This window comes from Erythrolamprus reginae, chromosome 6 (assembly GCF_031021105.1).
Source record: "Erythrolamprus reginae isolate rEryReg1 chromosome 6, rEryReg1.hap1, whole genome shotgun sequence".
Classification (NCBI taxonomy): Eukaryota; Metazoa; Chordata; class Lepidosauria; order Squamata; family Dipsadidae; genus Erythrolamprus; species Erythrolamprus reginae.
Genome location: NC_091955.1, coordinates 11612634 through 11639671, shown reverse-complemented (window position 1 = coordinate 11639671; position 27038 = coordinate 11612634). Strand labels below are relative to the sequence as shown.

Here is a 27038-nt window from a genome sequence, read left to right as displayed (position 1 = left end):
TCTGCAGACATAGTTAAAAATGAAACATAAACATTACACTAAAACTTCATTATCGTTATCAACCGTAGAAATTATTTAAAAAATCCAACAGTGATGAAAAATTATTGTATTTTTCGGAGTACAGTGATCCCTCGATTTTCGCGGGTTCAAACTTCGCGAAACGGCTATACCACGGTTTTTCAAAAAATATTAATTAAAAAATACTCCACGGTTTTTTTCTATACCACGGTTTTTCCCACCCGATGACGTCATACGTCATCACCATGAGTCACTTCTCTCTCTTTCTCTCTTTCCTGTCATTCTCTGCTTCAATCATTTTCTCATTTCTCTTTTTTTCTCCCCCTTTTTCTATCATTTCTCTCTCTCTCTACCTTCCACTCTCCCTCCTCTTGCTCTCTCTCTCTCTTTCTCACTCTCTCTCTCTCTCTCTGTGAGAACGCCTGCCCCGCCTCTCCTGCAGCCTCCTCGCTGATAGCTGGGACGAAAGCGCTCTCAGCTAAGTGACTGCGAGAGGGGCGGGGCAGGCATTCTCAGAGCGGCTAGTGGCCGAATGAGGAGGATAAGAAACTGCAGCCACCAGCGCTGCTGCAGGAGGACCCGTGTCGCAAGAAAGCCGGTGAGAGGGGCGGATCGGGCAGGCGGGGGGTAGTGGCGAGGGGGCCGGAGGCGCTGGGGGCGCGGCCGACATTCAAAACAATCTTTGCCAGCCTCCGCACTTTCGTCACTCCCCGCCCCCAACTTCAAGCCCGGTTACTTGCGCGGCCTTGGAAAAGGGTGTGCGGGGGAAGTTTTTGGCTGTCCATAGGCAAAAATGGTGTTTTTACTTCCGCATCTCTACTTCGCGGAAATTCGACTTTCGCGGGCAGTCTGGGAACGTAACCCCCGTGAAAATCGAGGGATCACTGTATAAGATGCACCTTTTTCCTCCCTAAAACAGGTATGTCTTACAATTGACTGTTCCCTGACCTCCTTTCCCAATCTGTAAAATAGGAACGTAGCTTCTGCCCCCCTGCTAACAATCTTCCCAGCTCCTATCTTGAAGGCTCTTTCATTGTTTCTCTCTGCGAAGAAAGTGTTCCAAGACCTAAGTTTTTCCAGGGTTTTTTCCATCACTGTAACTTGCTCCGAATAAGTTTCTTTCCAGTCCTAACCATAGAAACATAGAAGACTGACGGCAGAAAAAGACCTCATGGTCCACCTAGTCTGCCCTTATACTATTTTTTGTATTTTATCTTAGGATGGATCTATGTTTATCCCAGGCATGTTTAAATTCAGTTACTGTGGATTTATCTACCATGTCTGCTGGAACTTTGTTCCAAGGATCTACTACTCTTTCAGTAAAATAATATTTTCTCATGTTGCTTTTGATCTTTCCTCCAACTAACTTCACATTGTGTCCCCTTGTTCTTGTGTTCACTTTCCTATTAAAAACACTTCCCTCCTGAACCTTATTTAACCCTTTAACATATTTAAATGTTTCGATCATGTCCCCCCTTTTCCTTCTGTCCTCCAGACTATACAGATTGAGTTCATTAAGTCTTTCCTGATACGTTTTATGCTTAAGACCTTCCACCATTCTTGTAGCCCATCTTTGGACCCGTTCAATTTTGTCAATATCTTTTTGTAGGTGAGGTCTCCGGAACTGAACACAGGACTCCAAATGTGGTCTCACCAGCACTCTATATAAGGGGATCACAATCTCCCCCTTCCTGCTTGTTATACCTCTAGCTATGCAGCCAAGCATCCTACTTGCTTTTCCTACCGCCTGACCACACTGCTCACCCATTTTGAGACTGTCAGAAATCACTACCCCTTAAATTCTTCTATTCTGAAGTTTTTGCTAACACAGAACTGCCAATGCAATACTGTACTCAGATTGAGGATTTCTTTTCCCCAAGTGCATTATTTTACATTTGGAAACATTAAACTGCAGTTTCCATTGCTTTGACCATTTATCTAGTAAAGCTAAATCATTTACCATATTACAGACCCCTCCAGGAATATCAACCCTATTGCACACTTTAGAGTCATCGGCAAATAGGCAAACCTTCCCTACCAAACCTTCCCCTATGTCACTCACAAACATATTAAAAAGAATAGGACCCAGAACAGACCCTTGTGGCACACCGCTTGTAACCTGTCTCTGCTCAGAATACTCGCCATTAACAATAACTCTCTAATGTCTACGCTTCAGCCAGCTTGAAATCCACTGAACTATCCAGGGATTAAGTCCAATCTTCACTTCAAGTCAACCAGGTGCTAACAATGTTCCGAGCTCTAACCAGCTTGCAAGCTCTTTCATTGTTACTCTCTGCCAAGAATGTTTTCCAAGCCCTAAGTCTTTGCAGGGTTTTTTCCATTGCTTCACTTGTTCCAAATGTTTATTTCCAGGTGCTAACAATGTTCCAAGCTCTAACCAGCTTGCAAGCTCTTTCATTGTTACTCTCTGCTAAGAATGTTTTCCAAGCGCTAAGTCTTTCCAGGATTTTTTCCATTGCTTCACTTGTTCCAAATGTTTATTTCCAGGTGCTAGTGATGTTCCCAGCTCTTACTGGCTTGCAAGCTCTTTCATTGTCCCCTTTTGCTTTTGAGGAAATGACACGCCGTCGTGGGGCTGGCGTGTGGTTTTGGGAGCCGATTCGCCATCTTGGAATCGCAATTTTGAAATCGGGAAGCAAGCGCAATGGGAAGATTTGCATCACATCGTCATGGGGCGGAATGGAAAAGGCTTGTACAGCAACTACGCAAGAACTCTTTTTTCAACAGAAAAAGTCAACACATACCTCCGAGACACACATGGAGAAGATTTGGAGCGGCAGTTGGACATTTTATACTAAATTCAATTTCTACAGTATCATATTAAGCAAAGAAGAAGAAAAGACGGTATTAATAGAAGAAAGGAATCTGTTGGACTCATGGACATATTATTTGATAAAAGGCATTATATACTTAAAAGCTTAACTATACAGTAGTACCTCGACATACGAGTTTAATTCGTTCCAGACCCGAGCTCGTAAGTCGATCAACTTGCATCCCGAACGAATGCCTTTAGACTTTGTTTTTCGCGCCGAGATAACTGGAAGCAAGGAGATTCTTGCGCCACCTAGTGGAAGCTCAGCTCGCATCCCGAATTTGAGCTCGGGTGTCGAACAGAAATTTTGCTGGCGTCTCGGCTCGTAACTTGGAATACTCGCAGCTCATATCTAGAGGTACTACTGTATTAAAGTTATTGAATTTATTAACAGGCTCATCTATGGGGAAAAAATTCTGGATCTGAAATTTACTTGATAAATACTATGGATTTGATAATATTAATACCCCAAAGGTAAGAGCGTTAGGAAGGGTCTCTTTCCCATATTCGATCCATTGGCCTTGGTCATTCTTCCAGTACCACAGCCACTTGGTTGTCAGGACAAACTTAGCCTCTTTGGTGACAGATGACACAGTGGACAGGCGCCGAATTGGAGCAATGCCGGACATCATGGTCATGAAATCTAGTTGTGGATCTGCAAATCTGTGAAGGAGAAAGAGTTTGGCCGAGTTTATCCCCTCTGCTAAATCAGCCTAGTTCTCTCTCCCCTCGTCCGCCCTGAACAAGCCATAGTTGGCCGGTTTTACCCAGGAGGCTGTTATACCGGGCTTCTCATTAATAGCCCCCAGTGAGAGAGAAATACAAAGTCAAACACACACACAGGCCGACCAGAAGAAATAAAAGTATTTATTTATTTATTTTTTATTTAGATTTGTATGCCGCCCCTCTCCGCAGACTCGGGGCGGCTCACAACAAAATGAAACAATTCATAACAAATCTAAATTATAGTTTAAAATATTTCAGAACCCCATTTACTAAACAAACATAAATACAAACATACCATTCATAAATTGTATATGCCCGGGGGAAATGTCTCAGTTCCCCCATGCCTGACGACAAAGGTGGGTCTTAAGGAGCTTACGAAAGGCAAGGAGAGTAGGGGCGGTTCTAATCTCTGGGGGGAGTTGGTTCCAGAGGGCCGGGGCCGCCACAGAGAAGGCTCTTCCCCTGGGCCCTGCCAACCGACGTTGTTTAGTTGACGGGACCCGGAGAAGGCCCACTCTGTGGGACCTAATTGGTCGCTGGGATTCGTGCAGCAGCAGGCGGTCTCGGAGATACAGTAGTCCCTTGCTATACCGCGCTTCATCTACTGCGGCTTCACTTCATCGCGGGTTTCTGAGGAAGTCGATCGGCAGATTTAAACAGCCCGCCAAACTCGATCGGCAGGTTTTTCAAAAAAACAAACAAACTAAAAGTGTAAATACTGTATTTAAATACTGTATGTAAAATAAATACTGTGTGGGAAGGGTTTATAAACACTTAAAACAATGAAAACTTACCAAACAATTACAATATAAATACTTAAATAAGTACTATCAGTCGATAAGTTCCCCATCGCGGATTTCACCTATCGCGGCCAGGTCTGGAACGTAACACCAGCGATAGGTGAGGGACTACTGTATTCTGGTCCAATGCCATGAAGGGCTTTATAGGTCATAACCAACACTTTGAATTGTGAACCATCTCCCCTTTGCCCATGTAGTTTCTGTGTATGATTCGACTGTGTGCTTGTTTTTTATATGTTGGGGTTTCTTTTGGATTTTTTAACCTAAAACTGTAATTTAGATTGTTAAATGTTAGATTTGTTACTGTGTATTGTTTTTTTACCATTGTTGTGAGCCGCCCCGAGTCTACGGAGAGGGGCGGCATATAAATCCAATAAATCTAATCTAATATATACCCGTGAAAATCTACAAATACACACACACACACATATATTGCGTCTACGGAGAGGGGCGGCATACAAATCCAATAAATTATTATTATTATTATTATTATTATTATTATTATTATTATTATTATTATTATAATATTAGCCCACCTCCCCTTTTCAAAAGCACCAAGGGCTTCAATCCCATGAGAGAAAACCAAGCAACCATTAATATATATATATATTTTAGGAAGAGTTTTTTTTACAAAGAGAGTAATTCATCTTCTACCTGCTAATATTTGGGTCACAATAAGCGTTCTCAACTTCTTCTCTTCTGGGAAGATCCTTCCAGCCATTGCTAGTGGAGATTTGCCACCGGTAGGGGAGATCGTAATGGAGCATGCTGCAATTATCTACAAAGCGAACGAGTAAAATATCTTTATACATTTTTATCAAGCAAGCTTACAAACACGCTTACTGCAAAAAGGACAGTGATCGGCTGACCATGCTTGGGAAATATACTTTGGGTCAAACGTCCATGCTGATGGATAAAAGCAAAAATCTAAATTCGTCGTTTTTCTGTCTGTCTGATAAGAGGTTCTGAGTCCTCTGCAGGATGTAAATCCAAAGTCAACAATAAGGCTGAACTTCGCACCCTGTTTTGCTATGTCCTATTTCCTATAATAAAGCAGGACTCACTGGAGAAGAGCCTAATGTTGGGAAATATTGAGGGCAAAAGAAGAAGAGGACGACACAGAATAAAATGGCTTTATGGAATCACTGAAGCAGTCGGCATGAGCTTAAATGGACTCCAGAGGATGGTAGAGGGCAGGAAAGCCTGGAGGAACGTTGTCCATGGGGTCGTGATGGGTCGAACACGACTGTTCTTGCCTTTCCCCTAATGCAGGGGTCAGCAACTGGCGGCTTTGGAGCCGCATATGGCTCTTTCCTCCCTCTGCTGCAGCTCCCTGTTATCAATCTCCGGGACCGCCTCCTGCCGCACGAATCCCAGCAACCGGTTAGGTCCCAGAGTGGGCCTTCTCTGGGTACCTTCTCTGGTTTGTCAAAGATGTATGATTGTTTTTTATATTAAGGGTTTTAAATTGTTTTTAACTATTGGATTTGTACTGTTTTGTTGTTGTGAGCCGCTCTGAGTCTTCGGAGAGGGGCGGCATACAAATCTAATTAATAATAATAAAAATAATAACAATAATAATAATAAGGTAAAAGGAAAAGATGCCATTCTAGGAGGAGACTCTAGAGGGGGAACCAGACTTCCAGTTGGCAAAGGAAAAAGAATGCCACGCTAGGAGGAGACTCTATGGTGGGGGAGCTGGACTTCCGGTGGGCTCCAGAATTGAACAGGGAGCTTCCAGTTAGGACTTTTGTGGCTCTTTAAGTGTTTACGGTTGCTGACCTAATGTAAGTGGCAGTTGTTACTGGATTCGGGCACCTGAGCTGAGGTGGCGCAGCAGGTAGAGTGCAGTACTGCAGGCCACTAAAGCTGACTGCTAGATCTGCAGATCAGCGGTTCAAATCTCATCACTGGCTCAAGGTCGACTCAGCCTTCCATCCTTCCAAGGTGGGTAAAATGAGGACCCGGATTGTGGGGGCAATAGGCTGGCTCTGTTAAAAAGGGCTATTGCTAACATGTTGTAAGCCGCCCTGAGTCTAAGGAGAAGAATGGCATAAAAAAATTGAATAAATAAATAAAAATAAAAATCCATTCATGGCTGGCTGGAGAATTCTGGGAGTTGAAATTGCTAAATGAGTAACAATGATTTGTTATTTGGTTTGTTAGCTTTTGTGATTTGTTAAGTTTGTATGTTTGTATATCGCCCAAAGATGGGCTACAAGAATGGTGGAAGGTCTTAAGCATAAAACGTATCAGGAAAGACTTAATGAACTCAATCTGTATAGTCTGGAGGACAGAAGGAAAAGGGGGGACATGATCGAAACATTTAAATATGTTAAAGGGTTAAATAAGGTCCAGGAGGGAAGTGTTTTTAATAGGAAAGTGAACAAAAGAACAAGGGGACACAATCTGAAGTTAGTTGGGGGAAAGATCAAAGGCAACATGAGAAAATAAGATTTTACTGAAAGATCCTTGGAACAAACTTCCAGCAGACGTGGTAGATAAATCCACAGTAACTGAATTTAAACATGCCTGGGATAAACATATATCCATTGTAAGATAAAATACAGAAAATATTATAAGGGCAGACTAGATGGACCATGAGGTCTTTTTCTGCCGTCAAGTCTTCTATGTTTCTATGTGTTTATGTCTATACGTATTGTTTTAACATGTGTTTTTAAAATGATTCAATAAAAATTATGAAAAAAACAAAACCAGAGACACTATGGCTTGTGGGGATGGGACCTGCAAAGAAAGATATTACAATTCACAAGGACAAAGTAACAGTCACTTTCTTCACTGCAACTTACTTTTATTTTTACAGAACCGCCAGATATAGTGCAGACAGATTTCATTGCTTTTTTCCTTCTCTGGACCTGGAGATTTAGGAGAAGGAGCTCTTTTTACATCTGTGAGAGAGAGACATTAAGGGAGAAATTAACCACATCCTGCTTCAGTAAAAACCCCAGAACAGTGTTCTTTCTTTCTTTCTTTCCTTCTTTCTTTTCTTTCTTTCCTTCTTTCCTTCTTTTCTTTCTTTCTGTCTGTCTTTCTTTTTTTTAAAAAATATAATATTTATTAAAGAAAAAACAGCAAAAAAATATACATATGTTTACATATACAGTGGTACCTCTACCTACAACGCCTCAAATTACAGACTTTTCTAGATAAGAACTGGCTGTTCAAGATTTTTTTGCCTCGAGAAGAACCATTTTTCACTTATAAACCCAAGCCTCCGAAACTGTAACCGGAAAAGGCAGGGAGAAGCCTCCGTGGGGACTCTCTAGGAATCTCCTGGGAGGAAACAGGGCCAAAAAAGGCAGGGAGAAGCCTCTGTGGGGCCTCTCTAGGAATTTCCTGGGGGGGGGGAAGGGACAGAAAAGGCAGGGAGAAGCCTCTGTGGGGCCTCTCTAGGAATTTTCTGGGGGGGGGGGGGGAAAGGATTGGAAAAGGTGGGGAGAAGCCTTCATGGGGCCTCTCTAGGAATCTCCTGGGAGGAAACAGGGCCGAAAAAGGCAGGGAGAAGCCTCTGTGGGGCCTCTCTAGGAATCTCCTGGGAGGAAACAGGGCTTCCACCCTCCCTGTGGTTTCCCCAATCGCACACATTATTTGCATTTACAGTAAGACCTCACCTATCGCTGGTGTTACGTTCCAGACCCGGCCGCGATAGGTGAAATCCGCGATGTGGAATTTATTGACTGATAGTACTTATTTAAGTATTTATATTGTAATTGTTTGGTAAGTTTTCATTGTTTTAAGTGTTTATAAACCCTTTTCACACTCTTACAAAATACATATCACAATAGTACATATATAATATAACTTAAAACTAATAAAAATAATAAAAAACAATAAAGCAACAACATTCTCTTTCTCTCTCATACGTATATGTAATCTCTCATATATCCTAAGAAATATTTCTTGAAAACCTGCGATGAAGTGAAGCCGCGGTAGGTGAAGCGCAATATAGCGAGGGACTACTGTACACTGATTCCTATGGGAAAAAATGCTGCTTCTTACAAACTTTTTTTCTTAAGAACCTCGTCACGGAACGAATTAAGTTCGTAAGTAGAGGTACCACTGTACAGATCACAAAAAGGTACTTTGAAAGTGAGGAACATAAGAATGAATACAAATATGCAGTGGCGCCATACCCATTCAGGTAGCATATTACAGTGCACACTTCACACTTAGAGGGCAACAGAATGCAGACGCGTTTATTGGGCTTATTATCTTTTTAAAAAAAATATTTTTATTATTTTCAGATTAAAAGACAAAATTCTGGAGTCTTCCTAATTTCTTGTTCTGTTATTTCTCTTAGCCATCTTTCCACCTTATTCCGAAAGTTCTTTGCTTTCGGACATGTCCACTATAAATGAAAATATGTACCAATTTCTTTTTTACATTTCCAACAATTGGGCGATGTACTTGGGAACATCTTAGAGATTCTATTAGGTGGCAAATGCCATCTATAAAACATCCTAATTTGATTTTCTTTAAAAGAAACCGATTTAGTTATTTTCCAATTATATGTCCAGACTTTTTCCCATGTGTCTAAATCTATTTCTTTCCTAAATTTTTACACCAGCTAATCATATTGTCTTTTAAAATCCAACCTATTGTCCTATAATTAATCAAATATTTATATACTTTCCAGATCAATTTTTCTTGATTTTTAATTAATAATTTCCCTAATACGTTGTTATCTTTCTTAAATGTATTTGTTCTTACGTCTTTTTGAAATCTGGATTTAATCTGCGCATACTGCAGTTTAATGTTTCCAAATGTAAAATAATGCACTTGGGGAAAAGGAATCCTCAATCTGAGTATTGCATTGGCAGTTCTGTGTTAGCAAAAACTTCAGAAGAGAAGGATTTAGGGGTAGTGATTTCTGACAGTCTCAAAATGGGTGAGCAGTGTGGTCGAGCAGTAGGAAAAGCAAGTAGGATGCTTGGCTGCATAGCTAGAGGTATAACAAGCAGGAAGAGAGAGATTGTGATCCCCTTATATAGAGCGCTGGTGAGACCACATTTGGAATACTGTGTTCAGTTCTGGAGACCTCACCTACAAAAAGATATTGACAAAATTGAACGGGTCCAAAGACGGGCTACAAGAATGGTGGAAGGTCTTAAGCATAAAAAACGTATCAGGAAAGACTTCATGAACTCAATCTGTATAGTCTGGAGGACAGAAGGGAAAGGGGGGACATGATCGAAACATTTAAATATGTTAAAGGGTTAAATAAGGTTCAGGAGGGAAGTGTTTTTAATAGGAAAGAGTAGTAGATCCTTGGAACAAACTTCCAGCAGACGTGGTTGTCTGCACTTTGGACTGTGGTTGTCTGCACTGTGGTTGGTAAATCCACAGTAACTGAATTTAAACATGCCTGGGATAAACATAGATCCATCCTAAGATAAAATACAGGAAATAGTATAAGGGCAGACTAGATGGATCATGAGGTCTTTTTCTGCCGTCAGTCTTCTATGTTTCTATACTGTCACCAATCCATTACTACTCCTACTTTTCGTAATTCTTGTCTCGTTTTCAATTTCAATTGATTGTCTAAAACGTCCCTATACTTCCATATTTTATCTTCTTGTAATAAATTTGGGGGACAACTGGGCTTATTATCAGGGGATGACTTATTTTGTGGGAAACGGTGTATACATCCAAACAACCAGACTGTTGTTTCTGTGTCATATAATAAATGTGCATATATATACATAATTTAGAATTTATTTATTTTGTCATGTTTATGTTATAGGTGTTGACCCTTTGAGAGCTGTGTGCAATGAAATTTCGTTTTAATGTATGCCAATTAGTGTACAAGTGACTATAAAGTTATTCTAAGCCTTCAAACACAGAAGTGTACACCTTGTTGTAGACTGGTCCTAGTGATGCCCAGACCTGGTCCCCAACAGCCAAAGGTGCTAAAAGGGAATTGGCTTACCTTGATCAGGCTGATTTACTTTCACAAAATTATTTGCGTCAAATTTTACTGGAGAGCTCTCCCTTTTGGGACGCGTGTTCGGGTATTCCTTCTCTGCTGCAGGCTTACAATTTGGGGGTCCTACAAGAATGGAGAGGAGATTATTTCTATGGTTTTGTTGATGAAACGGATTATATAAAGAAGTATGCTGTAACAAGAACAATAATAATAATCCAAAGTGCAGACCCTGTAAAGAAACAGATGAAACAATCGATCACGTACTCAGCTGCTGCAAAAAGATCGCACAGACTGACTACAAGCATAGACATGATGCTGTGGCACAGATGATCCACTGGAACCTGTGCCGGAACTACCATTTACCAGTGGCAAAGAACTGGTGGGATCATAAGCCCGAAAAAGTGGTCGAAAATGAGCAAGCAAAACTACTGTGGGACTTCTGACTTCAGACTGACCGAATTCTGAAGCATAATACACCAGAGATCCTGATTATGGAGAAAAAGAAAGTATGGATCATCGACATCACAATCCCAGGGGACAGCAGAATTGAGGAGAAGCAGCTAGAGAAATTAGTGAAATACGAAGATCTAAAAATTGAACTGCAACGATTCTAGTAGAAGCCTGGGAAAGTGGTCCCAGTGGTACTTGGCACGCTGGGCGCAGTGCCAAAGGATCTCAGCGGACATTTGAAAACCATTGGAATTGACAAAATCTCCATCTGTCAATTGCAAAAGGCCGCTTTACTGGGATCGGCAAACATAATTCGCCGCTAAATCACGCAGTCCTAGGTGCTTGGGAAGCGCCCGACTGGTGATGAAATACGAAATCCAGCATAATGATCTCGTTTGCTGTGTAGTATCGACATAATAATAATAATAATAATAATAATAATAATAATAATAATAATATATTACATTTGTATGCCACCCCTCTCCGAAGACTCGGGGCGCATAGGAATAAATTTATAGTTCTTTACATAGGAATAAATTTATAGTTCTTTGTAGAGCTGCTGTGAAGATTGGAAGTCACTTCTTCGTATTTATTTTCACTTTCTTTTCTATAGTTTTTTCTTTTTTGCCCTTTTAACTTCCTCCCTGATTTATTTTTCTTTGTAAAAGCAATTCAAACACTAGAATTCGGGTTCATGACCGAAGAAACTGAAGCTAAGCAAAATCCACTGGTAATCCCCCCCCCCCTTTCCTCACTTTATTTTCGCATTATTTTTAACTTCCTTTAAAAAGCTTTCACAAAAATTATCAAGGAAGGAAGGGAGGGAGGGAAGGAGGAAGGAGTTTCAACAAGGGAATGAGGAAAGAGAGGTTCCAAAATAGGAAGTGACCCCAAGAAGCTTGCAAGTTTGAAAAAAAAAGGCCCACTGTGATTGGAAGGGAGTTCCTTCATGAAGGCGGCAATCCTGGCATCGCAGATGGCTTGGATGTTCCAAATTGTGTCCTCATCCAGGCCTTCGGAGATCAGCAGGCTCGTAGCATGGGGGTCCAGAAGATTGTGAGACCTCTTGCAATGGGGGAACCGGCATTCTCCTTTGAGAAAGTAGCGGCAAATGTGAAGCCGGGTGCAATTATCGTTCAGAGTGCAGCTCCCTGCTCCTTTGTTATAGCCGCCACACACCTGGAAAGAGAATGAGAAAAACAGAAAGACACCAATATTCCTTTGGGATTGCACATAAAATAAGAAAACATCCTGGTCATTAACGTTCTGCGCACCTGTTTTGAGAAGCTAATTTAACCTTACTTATTTAACAACTCACATTAGACAAACATCTTTCGACTATGGCGTTTGCCCAGGTTCGCCTGGTGCACCAGTTGCAGCCCTATTTGGACCGGGGGTCACTGCTCACAGTCACTCATGCCCTCATCACCTCAAGGTTCGACTACTGTAACGCTCTCTACACGGGGCTGCCTTTGAAAAGTGTTCGGAAACTTCAGACCGTGCAAAATTTATTTATTTATTTATTAGATTTGTATGCCGCCCCTTTCTGTAGACTCGGGGCGGCTCACAACAACAATAGAAAACAGTACATAACAAATCTAATAATTTAATGATTAAAAAAGAAAACATTAAAATCCCCGTTATTAAAGCAGACATACACACAGACATACCATACTTAAATTGTATAGGCCCGGGGGAGATGTCTCAATTCCCCCATGCCTGACGGCAAAGGTGGGTTTTAAGGAGTTTACGAAATGCAGCTGCCAAAGCAATCATGGGCTTCCCTAGGTATGCCCGTGTTACACCAACCGCAGTCTGCATTGGTTGCCGATCGGTTTCCGGTCACAATTCAAAGTGTTGGTTATGACCTATAAAGCCCTTCATGGCATCGGACCAGAATATCTCCGGGACCGCCTTCTGCCGCACGAATCCCAGCGACCGGTTAGGTCCCAAAGAGTTGGCCTTCTCCAGGTCCCATCGACAAAACAATGCCGTTTGGCGGGACCCAGGGGAAGAGCCTTCTCTGTGGCGGCCCCGACCCTCTGGAACCAGCTCCCCCCCCAGAGATCAGAATTGCCCCCACCCTCCTCGCCTTTCGTAAACTCCTTAAAACCCACCTCTGTCGTCAGGCATGGGGGAATTGAGATATTCCTTTCCCCCCAGGCCTATACAATTTATGCATGGTATGTCTGTGTGTATGTTTGGTTTCTTAAATAAGGGTCTTTTAAAGTAATTTAAATATTAATTTGTTACATATTGTTTCATTATTGTTATTAGCTGCCCGGAGTCTACGGAGAGGGGCGGCATACAAATCTAATAAATAAATAAATAAAATCCCAGAAATGTTGGCTTAGGTTTAAATAATACAATTTGTTATTTTGGACCTACTTAGGAACTAAAGAGGTCCAAAATTTCACTTATTTATATATAGAAAAAGTATGCTTCCTTCTTTAAAAAAACAAAAACAAAACTGCAGCTAAATTCCACCCATATTCCAGAATTAAAGGGACCCCTTGTTCAAGTCTGCTCAGATGTATCCTCACAATTTATATTGACTGGTTCCTAATATGATAGAAACATAGAAGATTGACGGCAGAAAAAGACCTCATGGTCCATCTAGTCTGCCCTTATACTATTTCCTGTATTTTATCTTTGGATGGATATATGTTTATCCCAGTCATGTTTAAATTCAGTTACTGTGGATTTACCAACCACGTCTGCTGGAAGTTTGTTCCAAGCATCTACTACTCTTTCGGTAAAATAATATTTTCTCACGTTGCTTCTGATCTTCCCCCCAACTAGCCTCAAAGTGTGCCCCCCTTGTTCTTGTGTACTAGTCTTTGAAATGCTTTTACAAAGAAAAATAAATCAGAGAGGAAGTTAAAAGGGCAAAAAAATAAAAAAAATAGAAAAGAAAGGGAAGTTAATTTTTTTTAATGGTATTTGTATATTTTTCTTAATGTAAATAATTAATAAAGGGTATTATTTACATGATATTTCCCTGATTTTTAAACATTTTAATACAGTCTGGTTTCCCCCCCTGATTTATTCAGTTTTTTTCATGAATTCCCTGATATTTCTCAAGCCACCGATTTCCCTGATAAGTCCCTGTTTTCCAGGTTTGCTGGACACCCTAATATAATGTGGGATAGAATCTTTGGGCGTTTGGGGAAATGTTATGGAGTAACATGGAATCCGCTGCATTATCCTTTATAGATGTCGCTCTTCTTTTGAAGCAAAGACCTTAATACTCAACCTTGAATCTGTTTACAAGAAGGTTGAAGAGTCATGCTTTTATCAGTATTATTCCAGGGCAGGCTAGAGAATTTTTAAACTGTTTACTCTCTTTTACAGGATGTGAACTTTTTTCAACTCACAGGACTTGTCTCTTAGTAAACAACAATTCTAGTGTGTTTACTAAGCGACACACACTTTGACACCGTACATTCATTGGCCATTCAAGCAAATTTTGTGTATTAACACGAATCCCAGCGACCAGTTAGGTCCCACAGAGTGGGTCTTCTCCGGGTCCCGTCAACCAAACAATGTCGCTTGGCGGGACCCAGAGGAAGAGCCTTCTCTGTGGCGGCCCCAGCCCTCTGGAACCAACTCCCCCCAGAGATTAGAATTGCCCCTACCCTCCTTGCCTTTCGAAAGCTGCTTAAAACCCACCTCTTCCACCAGGCATGGGGGAACTGAGATACACTTCTCCCTAGGCCTTTACGATTTTATGCATGGTATGTCTGTTTGTATGATTGGTTTTTATATAATGGGTTCTTAACTGTTTTTAGTATTGGATATTGTTATACAGTGATCCCTCGATTTTCGCGGGTTCAAACTTCGCGAAACGGCTATGCCACGGTTTTTCAAAAAATATTAATTAAAAAATACTCCGCGGGTTTTTTTCTATACCACGGTTTTTCCCACCCGATGACGTCATATGTCATCACCAAGAGTCACTTCTCTCTCTCTTTCTCTTTCTTTCCTGTCATTCTCTGCTTCAATCATTTTCTTATTTCTCTTTTTTTTCTCCCTTTTTCTATAATTTTTCTCTTTTTCTACCTTCCACTCTCCCCCCTCTTGCTCTCTCTCTCTTTCTCCCTCTCTCTCTCCCTCTCTGTGAGGCCGGCAAAGATTGCTTTGAATGTCGGCTGCCCCCGCCCCCCCAGCGCCTCTGGCCCCCTCGCCGCTACCGCCCCGCCCGCCCGATCCACCCCTCTCACTGGCTTTCTTGGGACACGGGTCCTCCTGCAGCAGCGCTGGCGGCTACGGCTTCTCATCCTCTTCATTCGGCCGGTAGCCGCTCTGAGCGCTTTGAGAACGCCTGCCCCACCTCTCCTGAAGCCCCCTCGCTGATAGCTGGGATGAAAGCGCTCTCAGCTAAGGGACTATGAGGGGGGGCGGGGCGGGCATTCTCAAAGCGCTCAGAGTGGCTACCGGCCGAATGAAGAGGATGAGAAGCCGTAGCCGCCAGCGCTGCTGCAGGAGGACCCGTGTCCCAAGAAAGCCGGTGAGAGGGGTGGATCGGGCGGGGGCGGTAGCGACGTGGGGGCCGGAGGCGCTGGGGGGGCGGGGGCAGCCGACATTCAAAGCAATCTTTGCCGGCCTCCGCACTTTTGTCGCTCCCCGCCCTAATTTCAAGCCCGGCTCCTTGAAAAAGGGTGCGTGGGGGTAGTTTTTGGCTGTCCATAGCCAAAAGTGGTGTTTTTACTTCCGCACCGCTATTTCGCGGAAATTCGACTTTCGCGGGCGGTCTTGGAACGTAACCCCCGCGAAAATCGAGGGAACACTTTATACTGTTTTATTGCTGTTGTTAGCTGCCCCGAGTCTGCGGAGAGGGGCGGCATACAAATCCAATCAATCAATCAATCAATCAATCAATCAATTAGCCACCTATAGGTCTCTGGGACTGGCAGCTATAAAAATTGGGGAAAAATAGATCCTACAAATAACACATAACCTTCAAACTTGTTGTGTCTGTATAACATGTTGTGTCTGTACAACATCCCTAACTTCTTTTACCGAGCAAGGATTTTGTTGTTCATATCAGAAGCCGCAGTCTGGGTATCGTAGATTATCTGACCTAAGTCAACAAGATGTATTCTTGCTAAACTAATTCTAAAACCAAGGTCTCGGGAACAAATAACTGATCTAAAAGTGGGCATAACTTACATCAGGTAAAAGGAAAGGGTCGTTCTGTAAAAGTAAAACGCACAATTCTTCTTCGTTAAGGCCAAAGAGTTCATGGTTTTTCAAAACTGCCCGGTTAGTTTCTGAGAAAATATCATGCGAATACTTGCAAGCACTAGAAGAGAATAAAAGAAAGAGAGATATAAGTAAACTATTCAAAGTTCTTAAAATTATAGTTGCATTTACAGAAACTCCTTTATATTCCATAAACCCATTTTTTTTCCTCTTTCAACTCTAAAATGGAATTTCCTACTGGAACGGCACACCACGAGTAACTCATGAGTCACTATCTGGGGCTCAGATAGCCAAAAGAAATTTTAGAAACATAGAAGACTGACGGCAGAAAAAGACCTCCTGGTCCATCTAGTCTGCCCTTATACTATTTTCTGTATTTTATCTTAGGATGGATCTATGTTTATCCCAGGCATGTTTAAATTCAGTTACTGTGGATTTATCTACCACGTCTGCTGGAAGTTTGTTCCAAGGATCTACTACCCTTTCAGAAAAATAATATTTTCTCATGTTGCTTTTGATCTTTCCCCCAACTAACTTCAGATTGTGTCCCCTTGTTCTTGTGTTCACTTTCCTATTAAAAACACTTCCCTCCTGGACCTTATTTAACCCTTTAACATATTTAAATGTTTCAGTCATGTCCCCCCTTTTCCTTCTGTCCTCCAGACTATACACATTGAGTTCATGAAGTCTTTCGTGATACGTTTTATGCTTAAGACCTTCCACCATTCTTGTAGCCCGTCTTTGGACCCGTTCAATTTTATCCATCTTTTTTTGTAGGTGAGGTCTCCAGAACTGAACACAGTATTCCAAATGTGGTCTCACCAGCACTCTATATAGCGGGATCATAATCTCCCTCTTCCTGCTTGTTATACCTCTAGCTATACAGCCAAGCATCCTACTTGCTTTCCCTACCGCCTGACTTTTGATAGTTAGTAGCAGTTTTGAACTTGAATGAAATCAGAAAACAATCTTTGAAATCCAGATGATAAAATTAGAAAAGGAGGTAGCACGAGATAAATTATTATTATTTATTATTAGATTTGTATGCCGCCCCTCTCCGAAGACTTGGGGCGGCTCAGAACAATAATAAAAACAATATTATAGCAGAACAAATCTAATATTAAAAAACATATAAAACCCTATCATTATATTTAAAAAGCCAAACGACACATTCATACCAAACATAAAACAAAATATAAAAGAGCCTGGGGGAAAGGTTGATTCGCTAAATAATGTTTAGCGAATCAACATAGATACAAATTAAGAATTGTAATTTTAATTTTAAGAATTTTGTGATGGATACTATACTGCTCAAAAATAATAATAAAGGGAACACTTAAACAACACAATATAACTCCAAGTAAATCAAACTTCTGTGAAATCAAGCTGTCCACTTAGGAAGCAACACTGATTGACAATCAATTTCCCCTGTTGTCAGCACATTCAACTTAGAAACATGGAAACATAGAAGACTGACGTCAGAAAAAGACCTCATGGTCCATCTAGTCTGCCCTTATACTATTTTTGTATTTTATCTTACAATGGATATATGTTTATCCCAGGCATGTTTAAATTCAGTTACTGTGGATTTACCAACCACGTCTGCTGGAAGTTTGTTCCAAGGATCTACCACTCTTTCAGTGAAATGATATTTTCTCACGTTGCCTTTGATCTTTCCCCCAACTAACTTCATATTGTGTCCCCTTGTTCTTGTGTTCACTTTCCTATTAAAAACACTTCACTTTAACATATTTAAATGTTCCGATCATGTCCCCCCTTTTCCTTCTGTCCTCCAGACTATACAGATTGAGTTCAATTAAGTCTTTCCTGATACATTTTATGCTTAAGACCTTCCAACTTTGTACAGAACAAAGTATTCAATGAGAATATTTCATTTGTTCAGATCTAGGATGTGTTCTTGGAGTGTTCCCTATATTTATTTATTTTTTGAGCAATGTATATTGTAATGTATTGAAATTTGAAAGTATGTGATTCGTTTATGTTTGCTAGGATGGAGAAAAAAACAAAAAAATTATACCCCCAAAAACATATATCTGGGAAGAGAGAGATCAGCCACAATTGGACCGGTCAGCCTGCTGTTTATCTGTTGTCAAATCAGACCAGGTTAGACTCCACCCAGCCTCCTGTAGCTCACCAGGAAATCGAAACCAAAAACCAGGTTTGTGGCTGGCATGCAAGAGAGATCGGTGACTAATAGTCTTGTGATATCAGCAACAATAAAAGGCTTTTGGGGAGGGAAGGGTAGCTTAGTTCATTAGCACTCAGCCCATCAAATGCACTTGCACACAACATCCTTATCGAATCCACTTATATGGAACAGCCTTATCATTTTAGAATTGCTTAAGAGGGCTAAGTAGGGTGATCCTTTCCTTGCAAGGGGCAATAGTGGAAGCCCAACCATGGAGATAAAATTGTGACACCAGGCACAATTTAGTTTGAGCAGCAACGTTAAGCCTGATCTTTGCAAGATAGGTGCTCACCTACCGAGCTTGCATCCAACAGGTTTTTTTTTTAATTTATTTTTTAATGAAATTTTAATGAATTTAATGAATTTAATGAAACTTTCCCCCAGGCTTATTATAATTTATGTTTGGTATGTATGTGCTGTTTGGTTTTTAATTATGATAGGGTTTTTAGTTGTTTTTTTTTTAATATTAGATTTGTGCCTGTATAATACTGTTTTTATCGTGTTGTGAGCCGCCCCGAGTCTTCGGAGAGGGGCGGCATACAAATCTAATAAATTATTATTATTATTATTATTATTATTATTATTATTATTATTGACATATATACATGCAATACATAGATCAATATTAATAAAACGATGCCTTGTGTTACAAACTTAATTGGTTCCGGGACGAGGTTCTCAAGGTGAAAAGTTTGTAAGACGAAACAGTGTTTCCCATAGGAATCAATGGAAAAGCAATTAATGCGTGCAAGCCCAAAATTCACCCCTTTTGCGAGCCGAAGCGCCTGTTTTTACACTGCTAGGATTTCCCTGAGGCTCCTTTCCATGGGAAACCCCACCTCCGGACTTCCGTGTTTTTGCGATGCTGCAGGGGAATCCCAGCAGCACAAAAACGGGGGCTTCGCTGGCAACGGAAGTCCGGAGGTGGGGTTTCCCAGCGAGGGGAGCATCAGTGAAATCGCAGCATCGCAAAAACACTGAAGTCCTCGAAACCTCACCTCCGGACCTCTGTGTTTTTGCGATGCTGCAATTTCACTGAGGCTTCCCTCGCTGGGAAACACCACCTCCAGACTTCCATTGCCAGCAAAGCGCCTGTTTTTGCGCTGCTGGCAACGGAAGTCCGGAGGTGGGGTTTCCCAGCGAGGGGAGCCTCAGGGGAATCTCAGCGGTGCAAAAACGGGTGCTTCGCTGGCAACGGAAGTCCAGAGGCGGGGAATCCCAGCAGCGGCGGTGGGTTTGTAAGGTGAAAATAGTTGATAAGAGGCAAAAAAATCTTAAACCCCGGGTTTGTATCTCGAAAAGTTTGTATGACAAGGCGTTTGTAAGACGAGGTATCACTGTACATTTAAAAGAAAAAAGAAAAACAGAAGGAACAAAAAACAAAGAAAAACAAACAGCATTTGGACGAATTTGCAGCATAGCCTATAGGAAAAACGGTTCCAACTATGGTAACGTTCTATTATAGCTCTATTCAGTCATTTGCATACGGCAGTTGTTCCCTTTCCAAGACTTTTTGGCAATTCCTTTGGTCCTGGTATTTCTGCATTATCCACTGATTTTTCTCTTTCTATTCCCTCGATCTCCAAACTGGCCAAAGGATTGATTACAATATCACAGATTAAAGAGATAGAGCAGTGTTTCCCAACCTTGGCAACTTGAAGATATTTGGACTTCAACTCCCAGAATTCCCCAGCCAGCATTCGCTGGCTGGGGAATTCTGGGAGTTGAAGTCCAGATATCTTCAAGTTGCCAAGGTTGGGAAACACTGAGATAGAGTATTAGAGTATTATAAAGCCCTTCATGGCATCAGACCAGAATATCTCCGGGACCGCCTTCTGCCGCACGAATCCCAGCGACCGATTAGGTCCCACAGAGTTGGCCTTCTCCGGGTCCTTTGTGTGCGGATTTTTCCCCGCTTTGAAACTAAACCAGAGCAAAGTGTGTTTCACTTTGTGAAAGAAGAAGGACTGTGAATTGCCTCACAGCTGCAAGCTAAGTATCTCAGAACTGATAAGGGACTTGTACAAATTACCAGTTTGTTTGGAGTGCTCTTTGCTATACTATACTATACTATACTATACTATATTATTTGGGACTTGCTTGGGCATGCCTGCCTCTTTTCCTCTGTTGGTTTTTCACCCCATTTTTTCCTATCTGATGATGCCCAGCTTCTTGGTCTCTTTTCTGAATTCCTGGGTTTATTGCATTTTTGTTTAGACTCCGTTGTTCCATAACAATCTTCCTTCGCTCTTTGCAGACAGAAATAATGAAAACCTCAAGAGACCAAACAACCCTCAAATCAACCATTCATCTCTGGTTCGGACGTTTCCTCGAATTTGCATTTTCAGTTTCTGTTTTGAAACACCCCAAGTTAAAAAAATCAGAAGAATTTGTTTGGTTTTTGACTAGTTCTCCTTGAGCCTCCTTAAATATCTTGATCATTTTTTTTTTTTTTAAATCCTCTAATAAGAAAATGTTGTAAATTGCAGAGGGCAACCAAATTGAATTTAGAAAATGTATTTTTTTACCATTAGTGAAAAAATACCACAATACAAATTTATTTGGCAATGAGTTAAAAGTCTGTGCATAGCAGGGCTGAAAAATTTACAACGGATATAAGTTAGATTATCCCAAACTATGGTCTAAAAAGCTGAGATCTTCAAACTTGGCAACTTTAAGACTTGTGTGGAGCTGAAGATTGCAAAAAACAAACTAAAATAAAAGAAAAATGGGAACTTAAAAACTAAATTGAGAAAAATCAAATTGATATTAAGAGGAAACATCATTAATACAAAGCATTACTATACCATTGAGAAAATGAAATAAAATGGAGACATTAACAGGACAACTAATAGGATGTATATATATGTAATAACCACTAAAAGGAAATAATTCCTTTTTTACTATGTATGAGCTGCAAACCAATTATGCCACTACTTAAGTGGTATTGATACTAAGATATGATACCAAATATTCCATGTATAAAGCAGGATGCTTTAGTCTTCTTTTTTGTTGTTGTATGTTATATTGCTGTTTTGTTGTCTTTTTGTTCTATTTCTGTTTTAATGTACATATTTAGTAAAGTATTTTTAAAAAAAATAAAATAAAAATTTAAAAAAAGGTGCCAAGTTTAGGGTCTAAAAAGTCAGTTTGGGCCTAGTGGTTAAAGCACCAGGATAGAAAGGAAGGGATTCTGAATTCTAATTCAACCTTAGCTATGAAAGTCCACTGTCCCAACCCAGCCCAACTTAACAGGGTTGTTGTGGGGAAAATAGAAGGAGGAAGATGGGTTGGTTACGTTCACCACTTTGAATTATTTGCAGAAATAAAGGAGGGAGACTGGTAGTTGAAGTGCATCCATCTTAAAAGTTGCAGAGACTTAGAAAGAGTCTTCTAGAACAGTGTTTCCCAACCTTGGCAACTTGAAGATATCTGGACTTGCTGGCTGGGGAATTTTGGGAGTTGAAGTCCAGATATCTTCAAGTTGCCAAGGTTGGGAAACACTGTTCTAGAATACAATTCCAAGCCTCAGAGGAAAAAGTTGTGTTACTCTTTCCCAGAAAGAAAATAAAGGCTTGCTATATTGAAAGTGTGAGTAAAGCAGTGTTGAATTAGATACAACAAGTCAAGAAGAGGGAGAAATAGAGGAAGAGAGAGTAGATAAAGAACGGGAAATCAGAGAACTAAGAAGCAGTAAAAGAACGAAATAGCGAATATAGAATGGATAAAGAAATCAAATTATTTTCGGTGAACATTAATGGGTTGAACTCCCCTCAAAAAAGAGGACAAGTACATGCAAAATTAATAAAGCAAAATGTAGACATTGTATGCCTTCAAGAAGTTCATATTAAAAAATTACAAATGATTTATATACAGTAATTTTTAGGAAAAAATTGTATGAAATTAAACTAACTATATAAGAATGTATGAAGGCGGCTAAGAAAATAAAAACAATTAAAAATATATGGATAACCAAAAGGAAAAAAACAGTGGATACCGATTGTATACTTCAACAGAAGATAATTTGAAATTAGAAGATGACTTATGACTTTCCTCCTCATAAGAGAATTTAAATTCAAACAATATATATTATACTATTTGTTTATTGTTATAGTCATTATTGTTTGTTGTACTTAAATAAGTAATTAATTATATTATTAATATTTTTGTCTGTATGTGTTTGTTTAGTCTTGTTTTGTTTTAAGGTTTGTTTATCTATCTATTTTTTTATATTTTTGTAAATGTGTATACAGTATATGTATTTTAAACTAATAAATTAAAAAAAAGAAAAGAAAGTATGAGTAATAATGGGTTTATTTAAGAAGCATAGATTTCTATAGGACTTCTTAGGACAGTCAAGCCTTTAGAATAGATCTCCAGGAAACCTGACTTGGGAGATCTTCAAAATAAACCACAAGCCACTTCCCTGAACTGTTTCACAACGTTTTGTTCTGGGGAATAATCAGATTCGCCGTTCGATTCGCCATCTGAAGATTAAGTCAGCCATTTTTATAAGCGACGTTCAACTAATTTTTACCAGGTTCTGTATTTTCGCTTGGCTGCCGATCAATTTCTGGTCACAATTCAAAGTGTTGGTTATGACCTATAAAGCCCTACATGGCATCGGACCAGAATATTTCCAAGACCACTTTCTGCCGCACGAATCCCAGCGGCCGATTAGGTCCCACAGAGTTGGCCTTCTCCAGGTCCCGTCGACAAAACAATGTCGTCTGGTGGGACCCAGGGAAAGAGCCTTCTCTGTGGCGGCCCCAGCCCTCTGGAACCAACTCCCCCCAGATATCAGAAAAGCCACAACAAGAAGAATGGCAACAAACTATTTCAGAATTAAAACTTGGCGCGTTGGACTAGCCTTCTGATTATTTATAAGTATTTTTAAAAGGGGCTTTGGGTGCTTAGAAACATAGAAATATAGAAACATAGAAGACTGATGGCAGAAAAAGACCTCATGGTCCATCTAGTCTGCCCTTATACTATTTCCTGTATTTTATCTTAGGATAGATATATGTTTATCCCAGGCATGTTTAAATTCAGTTCCTGTGGATTGACCAACCACGTCTGCTGGAAGTTTGTTCCAAGCATCTACTACTCTTTCAGTCAAATAATATTTTCTCACATCACTTCTAATCTTTTCCCCAACTAACTTCAGATTGTGTCCCCTTGTTCTTGTGTTCACAGACTAAACAGACTAAAAGTTAATTATTTTTTTTTAAAGGTGATGGAAAAATGGAAAGTATGCTTGTTTGTTAGAATGAGAATGACGGGTTGTTTTGGTGCTTTTTTAAAATAATAAATTGGGGGTTTCAGATTAGTTAGTTTAGTTTTAAAAAATTGGATTTAGGATAATTTATGCTGTTCTTTATATGCTGTAACTGTAAGCTTCGAAGAGGGGCAGCAAAGAAATAAAAAAAATATATAATACATTTTTAAAAAGTGGTCTTTCCCCCCCTTCAATAGGAAAATTGAATTTAGGATATTTTATGCTGTTCTTTATATATAATCATTCTGAATCCCCGGAGAGGGGTGGAATATAAATCCAATAAATAAATAATAAATTTTAAAAGACGGTCATTTTTTTCCCCTTAAATAGGAAAATTGGATTTAGGATATTATACAGTATTATGTGCTGTAAGCCTATAATAGAAATCCAATCAATCAATCAAGCGATGTTGTCCACTCCCTTTTTGTTGTTGTTACAACAAAATATTAAATTCCTTTTCCTATTTTCCCCCCTTTTCCACATCTCCTGCCGCACGAATCCCAGCGGCCAATTAGGTCCCACAGAGTTGGCCTTCTCCAGGTCCCGTCGACCAAACAATGTCGGCTGGCGGGACCCAGGGGAAGAGCCTTCTGTGTGGCGGCCCCGGCCCTCTGAAATCAACTCCCTCCAGAGATTCGAATAGCCCCCACCCTCCTCGCCTTCCGTAAAACCCACCTCGCCTTCCGTAAAACCCACTTTTGTTGCCAGGTGTGGGGATAATTACTATCTTTCCCCCCTTTTTTATTATGTTTTTAGCCTTATAGTATGATAGATTAGGTTGAATGTGTATGACTGCAAAGTTAGGGGTTTTATTATGTTATTAATGCCTTCTTAAATGGATTTAATTTTTTATTATTAGATTTGTAATGTGTTGCTGTTGTTGTTATTATTGTTATTATTGTTGTTATTATTATTATATTTGTATGCCGCCCCTCTCCGCAAACTCTGGGCGGCTTACAGCAATGATAAAACAATATATAATGACAAATCTAATAGTTAGAATCTAAAATAACAATAATACATTTAAAAAGTCTAAAAAACAAGAAACCCCAATATAAAAAAAACATACATACAGTCATATCATACACAGAAAACTACATAGGCAGAGGGAGATGTCTCAGTTCCCCCACGCTTGACGACAGAGGTGGGTTTTAAAGAGTTTATGAAAGGCAAGGAGGGTGGGGGCAGTTCTAATCTCTGGAGGGAGCTGATTCCAGAGGGTCGGAGCCGCCACAGAGAAGGCTCTTCCTCTGGGTCCCGCCAAACGACATTGTTTAGTTGACGGGACCCGGAGGAGACCAACTCTGTGGGACCTAACCGGTCGCTGGGATTCGTGCGGCAGAAGGCGGTCTCGTAGATATGAGCCGCCCCGAGTCTTCGGAGAAGGACGGCATACAAATCTAATAAACTAACTATAAACTATCCCGGAGTCCCGCTGATCCCAAAAAAATCACTTAATGTCCCGGGTCGGCTGCGCCTCTCGCCCTCCCACCTATTTCCTTGCTGAAAACTTCGCCGCCGCCGCCGCCCCCCCACAAGTTATCCAGGCGTCGTCATGAGGACTAGCGCCCCAATTTCCAAAGACGGCCGCTTTGCTTTGCCTGCGAAGAGCCCGCGGTTCCTCCTTTTCTACACCCGGCCCGGACTCACTGGACTCGGCATCTCCCGCGGAGGTTCAGTTTGCAGAGGTGCAGCCGGTCGCAGCCCGCGCAGACCTGGCGGACGCAGAGGCGGGCAGCCGAGACGGCCAGCACGCAGAGGTCGCCCCGCTTGCGGACGGGCAGAAAGCGCCCCTGGCCGGCATCCGTCAGCACCCGCCGCAGCTCGCTCATCTCCAGCCCCATCTCCTGGGGCAGGTCGGAGAGAGGGACGCAGCCGCCCCGCGAACACAGCACCTTCGACAGGTAGCTGCACACCGCCGGGTCCGCCATCCTCGCCCGACCGCCCGACCGCCGCCTCCTCCTCCTTCTCCGGCCAACAGAGAATCGAAAGCGAAGAGCGGCCGGCGGGGGGCGGGGCCGGCAGAGGAGAGAGACGCGCCTGCGTGAGAGGGTCCCAGGCGACAGGGGGGAGGGATGCGGGGTGGGCGGGGTCCGAGCCCTCTCAAAGGCGTGAGGGACGTGGGGGAGACGCTGCGTGGGCCAGAGGCCGCTTTTCTAGGTTGCGCGCCCTCCCGCCTCTTCCCCTGCGGGGGGAGGGGAGGCCGCGGCTTGGCCTGGCCGAAGCCCTGAGGGGCGGCATGAGCGAGGGACGTGGGAGCCGGAGGGAGGAGTGGAGGGGCGGCAGCGCGTGGCCTCATCCTTTGGCCTCCCGGAAGGCAGTTTTATCTCTCAGTTAGTTAAGTTAGTCAGTCAGTCCAGGCGTATGCAAAGCTGCCTCTGCTATAACTTGCAACTCCCAGAATTCCTGAGCCAATCATGTAGCTCAGGAATTCTGGGAGTTGAAGTCCACAGGGATAGGTAAAGAGCCAACTTTGCCTATCCCTGAGTTGGTCAGTCAGTCAAGTATGTATTGTTACTATATACAGATGTAACATCTTCTGTATACTGCAGAGTCAAAAAAGAGGGCAGTGAAAATATTTACTGACCCCCTCGAATCCTGGACATAAACTGTTTCAACTCCTACCCTTAAAATGTCGCTATAAAACACTGCATACCAAGACACAAGAACAGTTTTTTCCCAAACGCCATCACTCTGCCAAACAAATAATTCCCTCACCACTGTCCAACTACTGTACTGTATTTACTAAGTCTGCACTACTATTACAGTACTACTAGTTTTTTCCCATCATTCCTATTCATTTCCTCCCACTTATTTATTTATTTATTCATTGGATTTATATGCCGCCCCTCTCCGAAGACTCGGGGCGGCTAACAGCAATCATAAAACAGCGTACAATAATAATCCAATACAGTACTAAAAACGATTAAAAACCCATTAATATAAAAAACCAAACATACATACAGACATACCATGCATAAAATTGTAAAGGCCTAGGGGGAAAGGGAATCTCAATTCCCCCATGCTTACGAAAGGCAAGGAGGGTGGGGGCAATTCTAATCTCTGGGGGGAGTTGGTTCCAGAGGGTCGGGGCCGCCTCAGAGAAGGTTCTTCCCCTGGGTCCCGCCAAGCGGCATTGTTTCGTTGACGGGACCCGGAAAAGACCCACTCTGTGGGACCTAACTGGTCGCTGGGATTCGTGCAGCAGAAGGCTGAGATAATCTGGTCCGGTGCCTTGAAGGGCTTTATAGGTCATAACCAACATTTATGATTGTATGACTGTAACTTGTTGCTTGTATCCTTAAGATTCTTATTAATATTGATTGTTTCCTGATTGCTTATTTGACCCCTATGATAATCATTAAGTGTTGTACCTCATGATTCTTGACAAATGTATCTTTTTTTAATGCACACTGAGAACATATGTGCCAAGGACAAATTCCTTGTGTGTGCAATCGCACTTGGCCAATAAAGAATTCTATTCTATTCTATTCTATTCTATTCTTTATCATATGGTGACCAAACCTGGATAGAATATTATAGGTGTGGTCTCACTAAGGCAGTGGTTCTCA

At 41.4% G+C, this 27038-nt stretch overlaps 1 protein-coding gene across 1 annotated transcript in view; it reads right to left on the bottom strand.

The window, feature by feature from the left end:
- The window catches only part of LOC139169300 (protein mono-ADP-ribosyltransferase PARP12-like), a 41641-nt gene extending 16050 nt beyond the window's left edge, over window positions 1-25591 (bottom strand). Inside the window, exons 1-7 of the mRNA XM_070755252.1 lie at window positions 25117-25591; window positions 15947-16079; window positions 11701-11953; window positions 10328-10447; window positions 7188-7286; window positions 5032-5155; window positions 3319-3514 (exon numbers count right to left, since the gene is read on the bottom strand). Coding sequence (XP_070611353.1) covers window positions 3319-3514; window positions 5032-5155; window positions 7188-7286; window positions 10328-10447; window positions 11701-11953; window positions 15947-16079; window positions 25117-25397 — 1206 coding nt within the window. The 5' untranslated portion in view covers window positions 25398-25591. The remainder of the gene's footprint in view (window positions 1-3318; window positions 3515-5031; window positions 5156-7187; window positions 7287-10327; window positions 10448-11700; window positions 11954-15946; window positions 16080-25116) is intronic.
- Between the last annotated feature and the right edge of the window lie 1447 nt (window positions 25592-27038).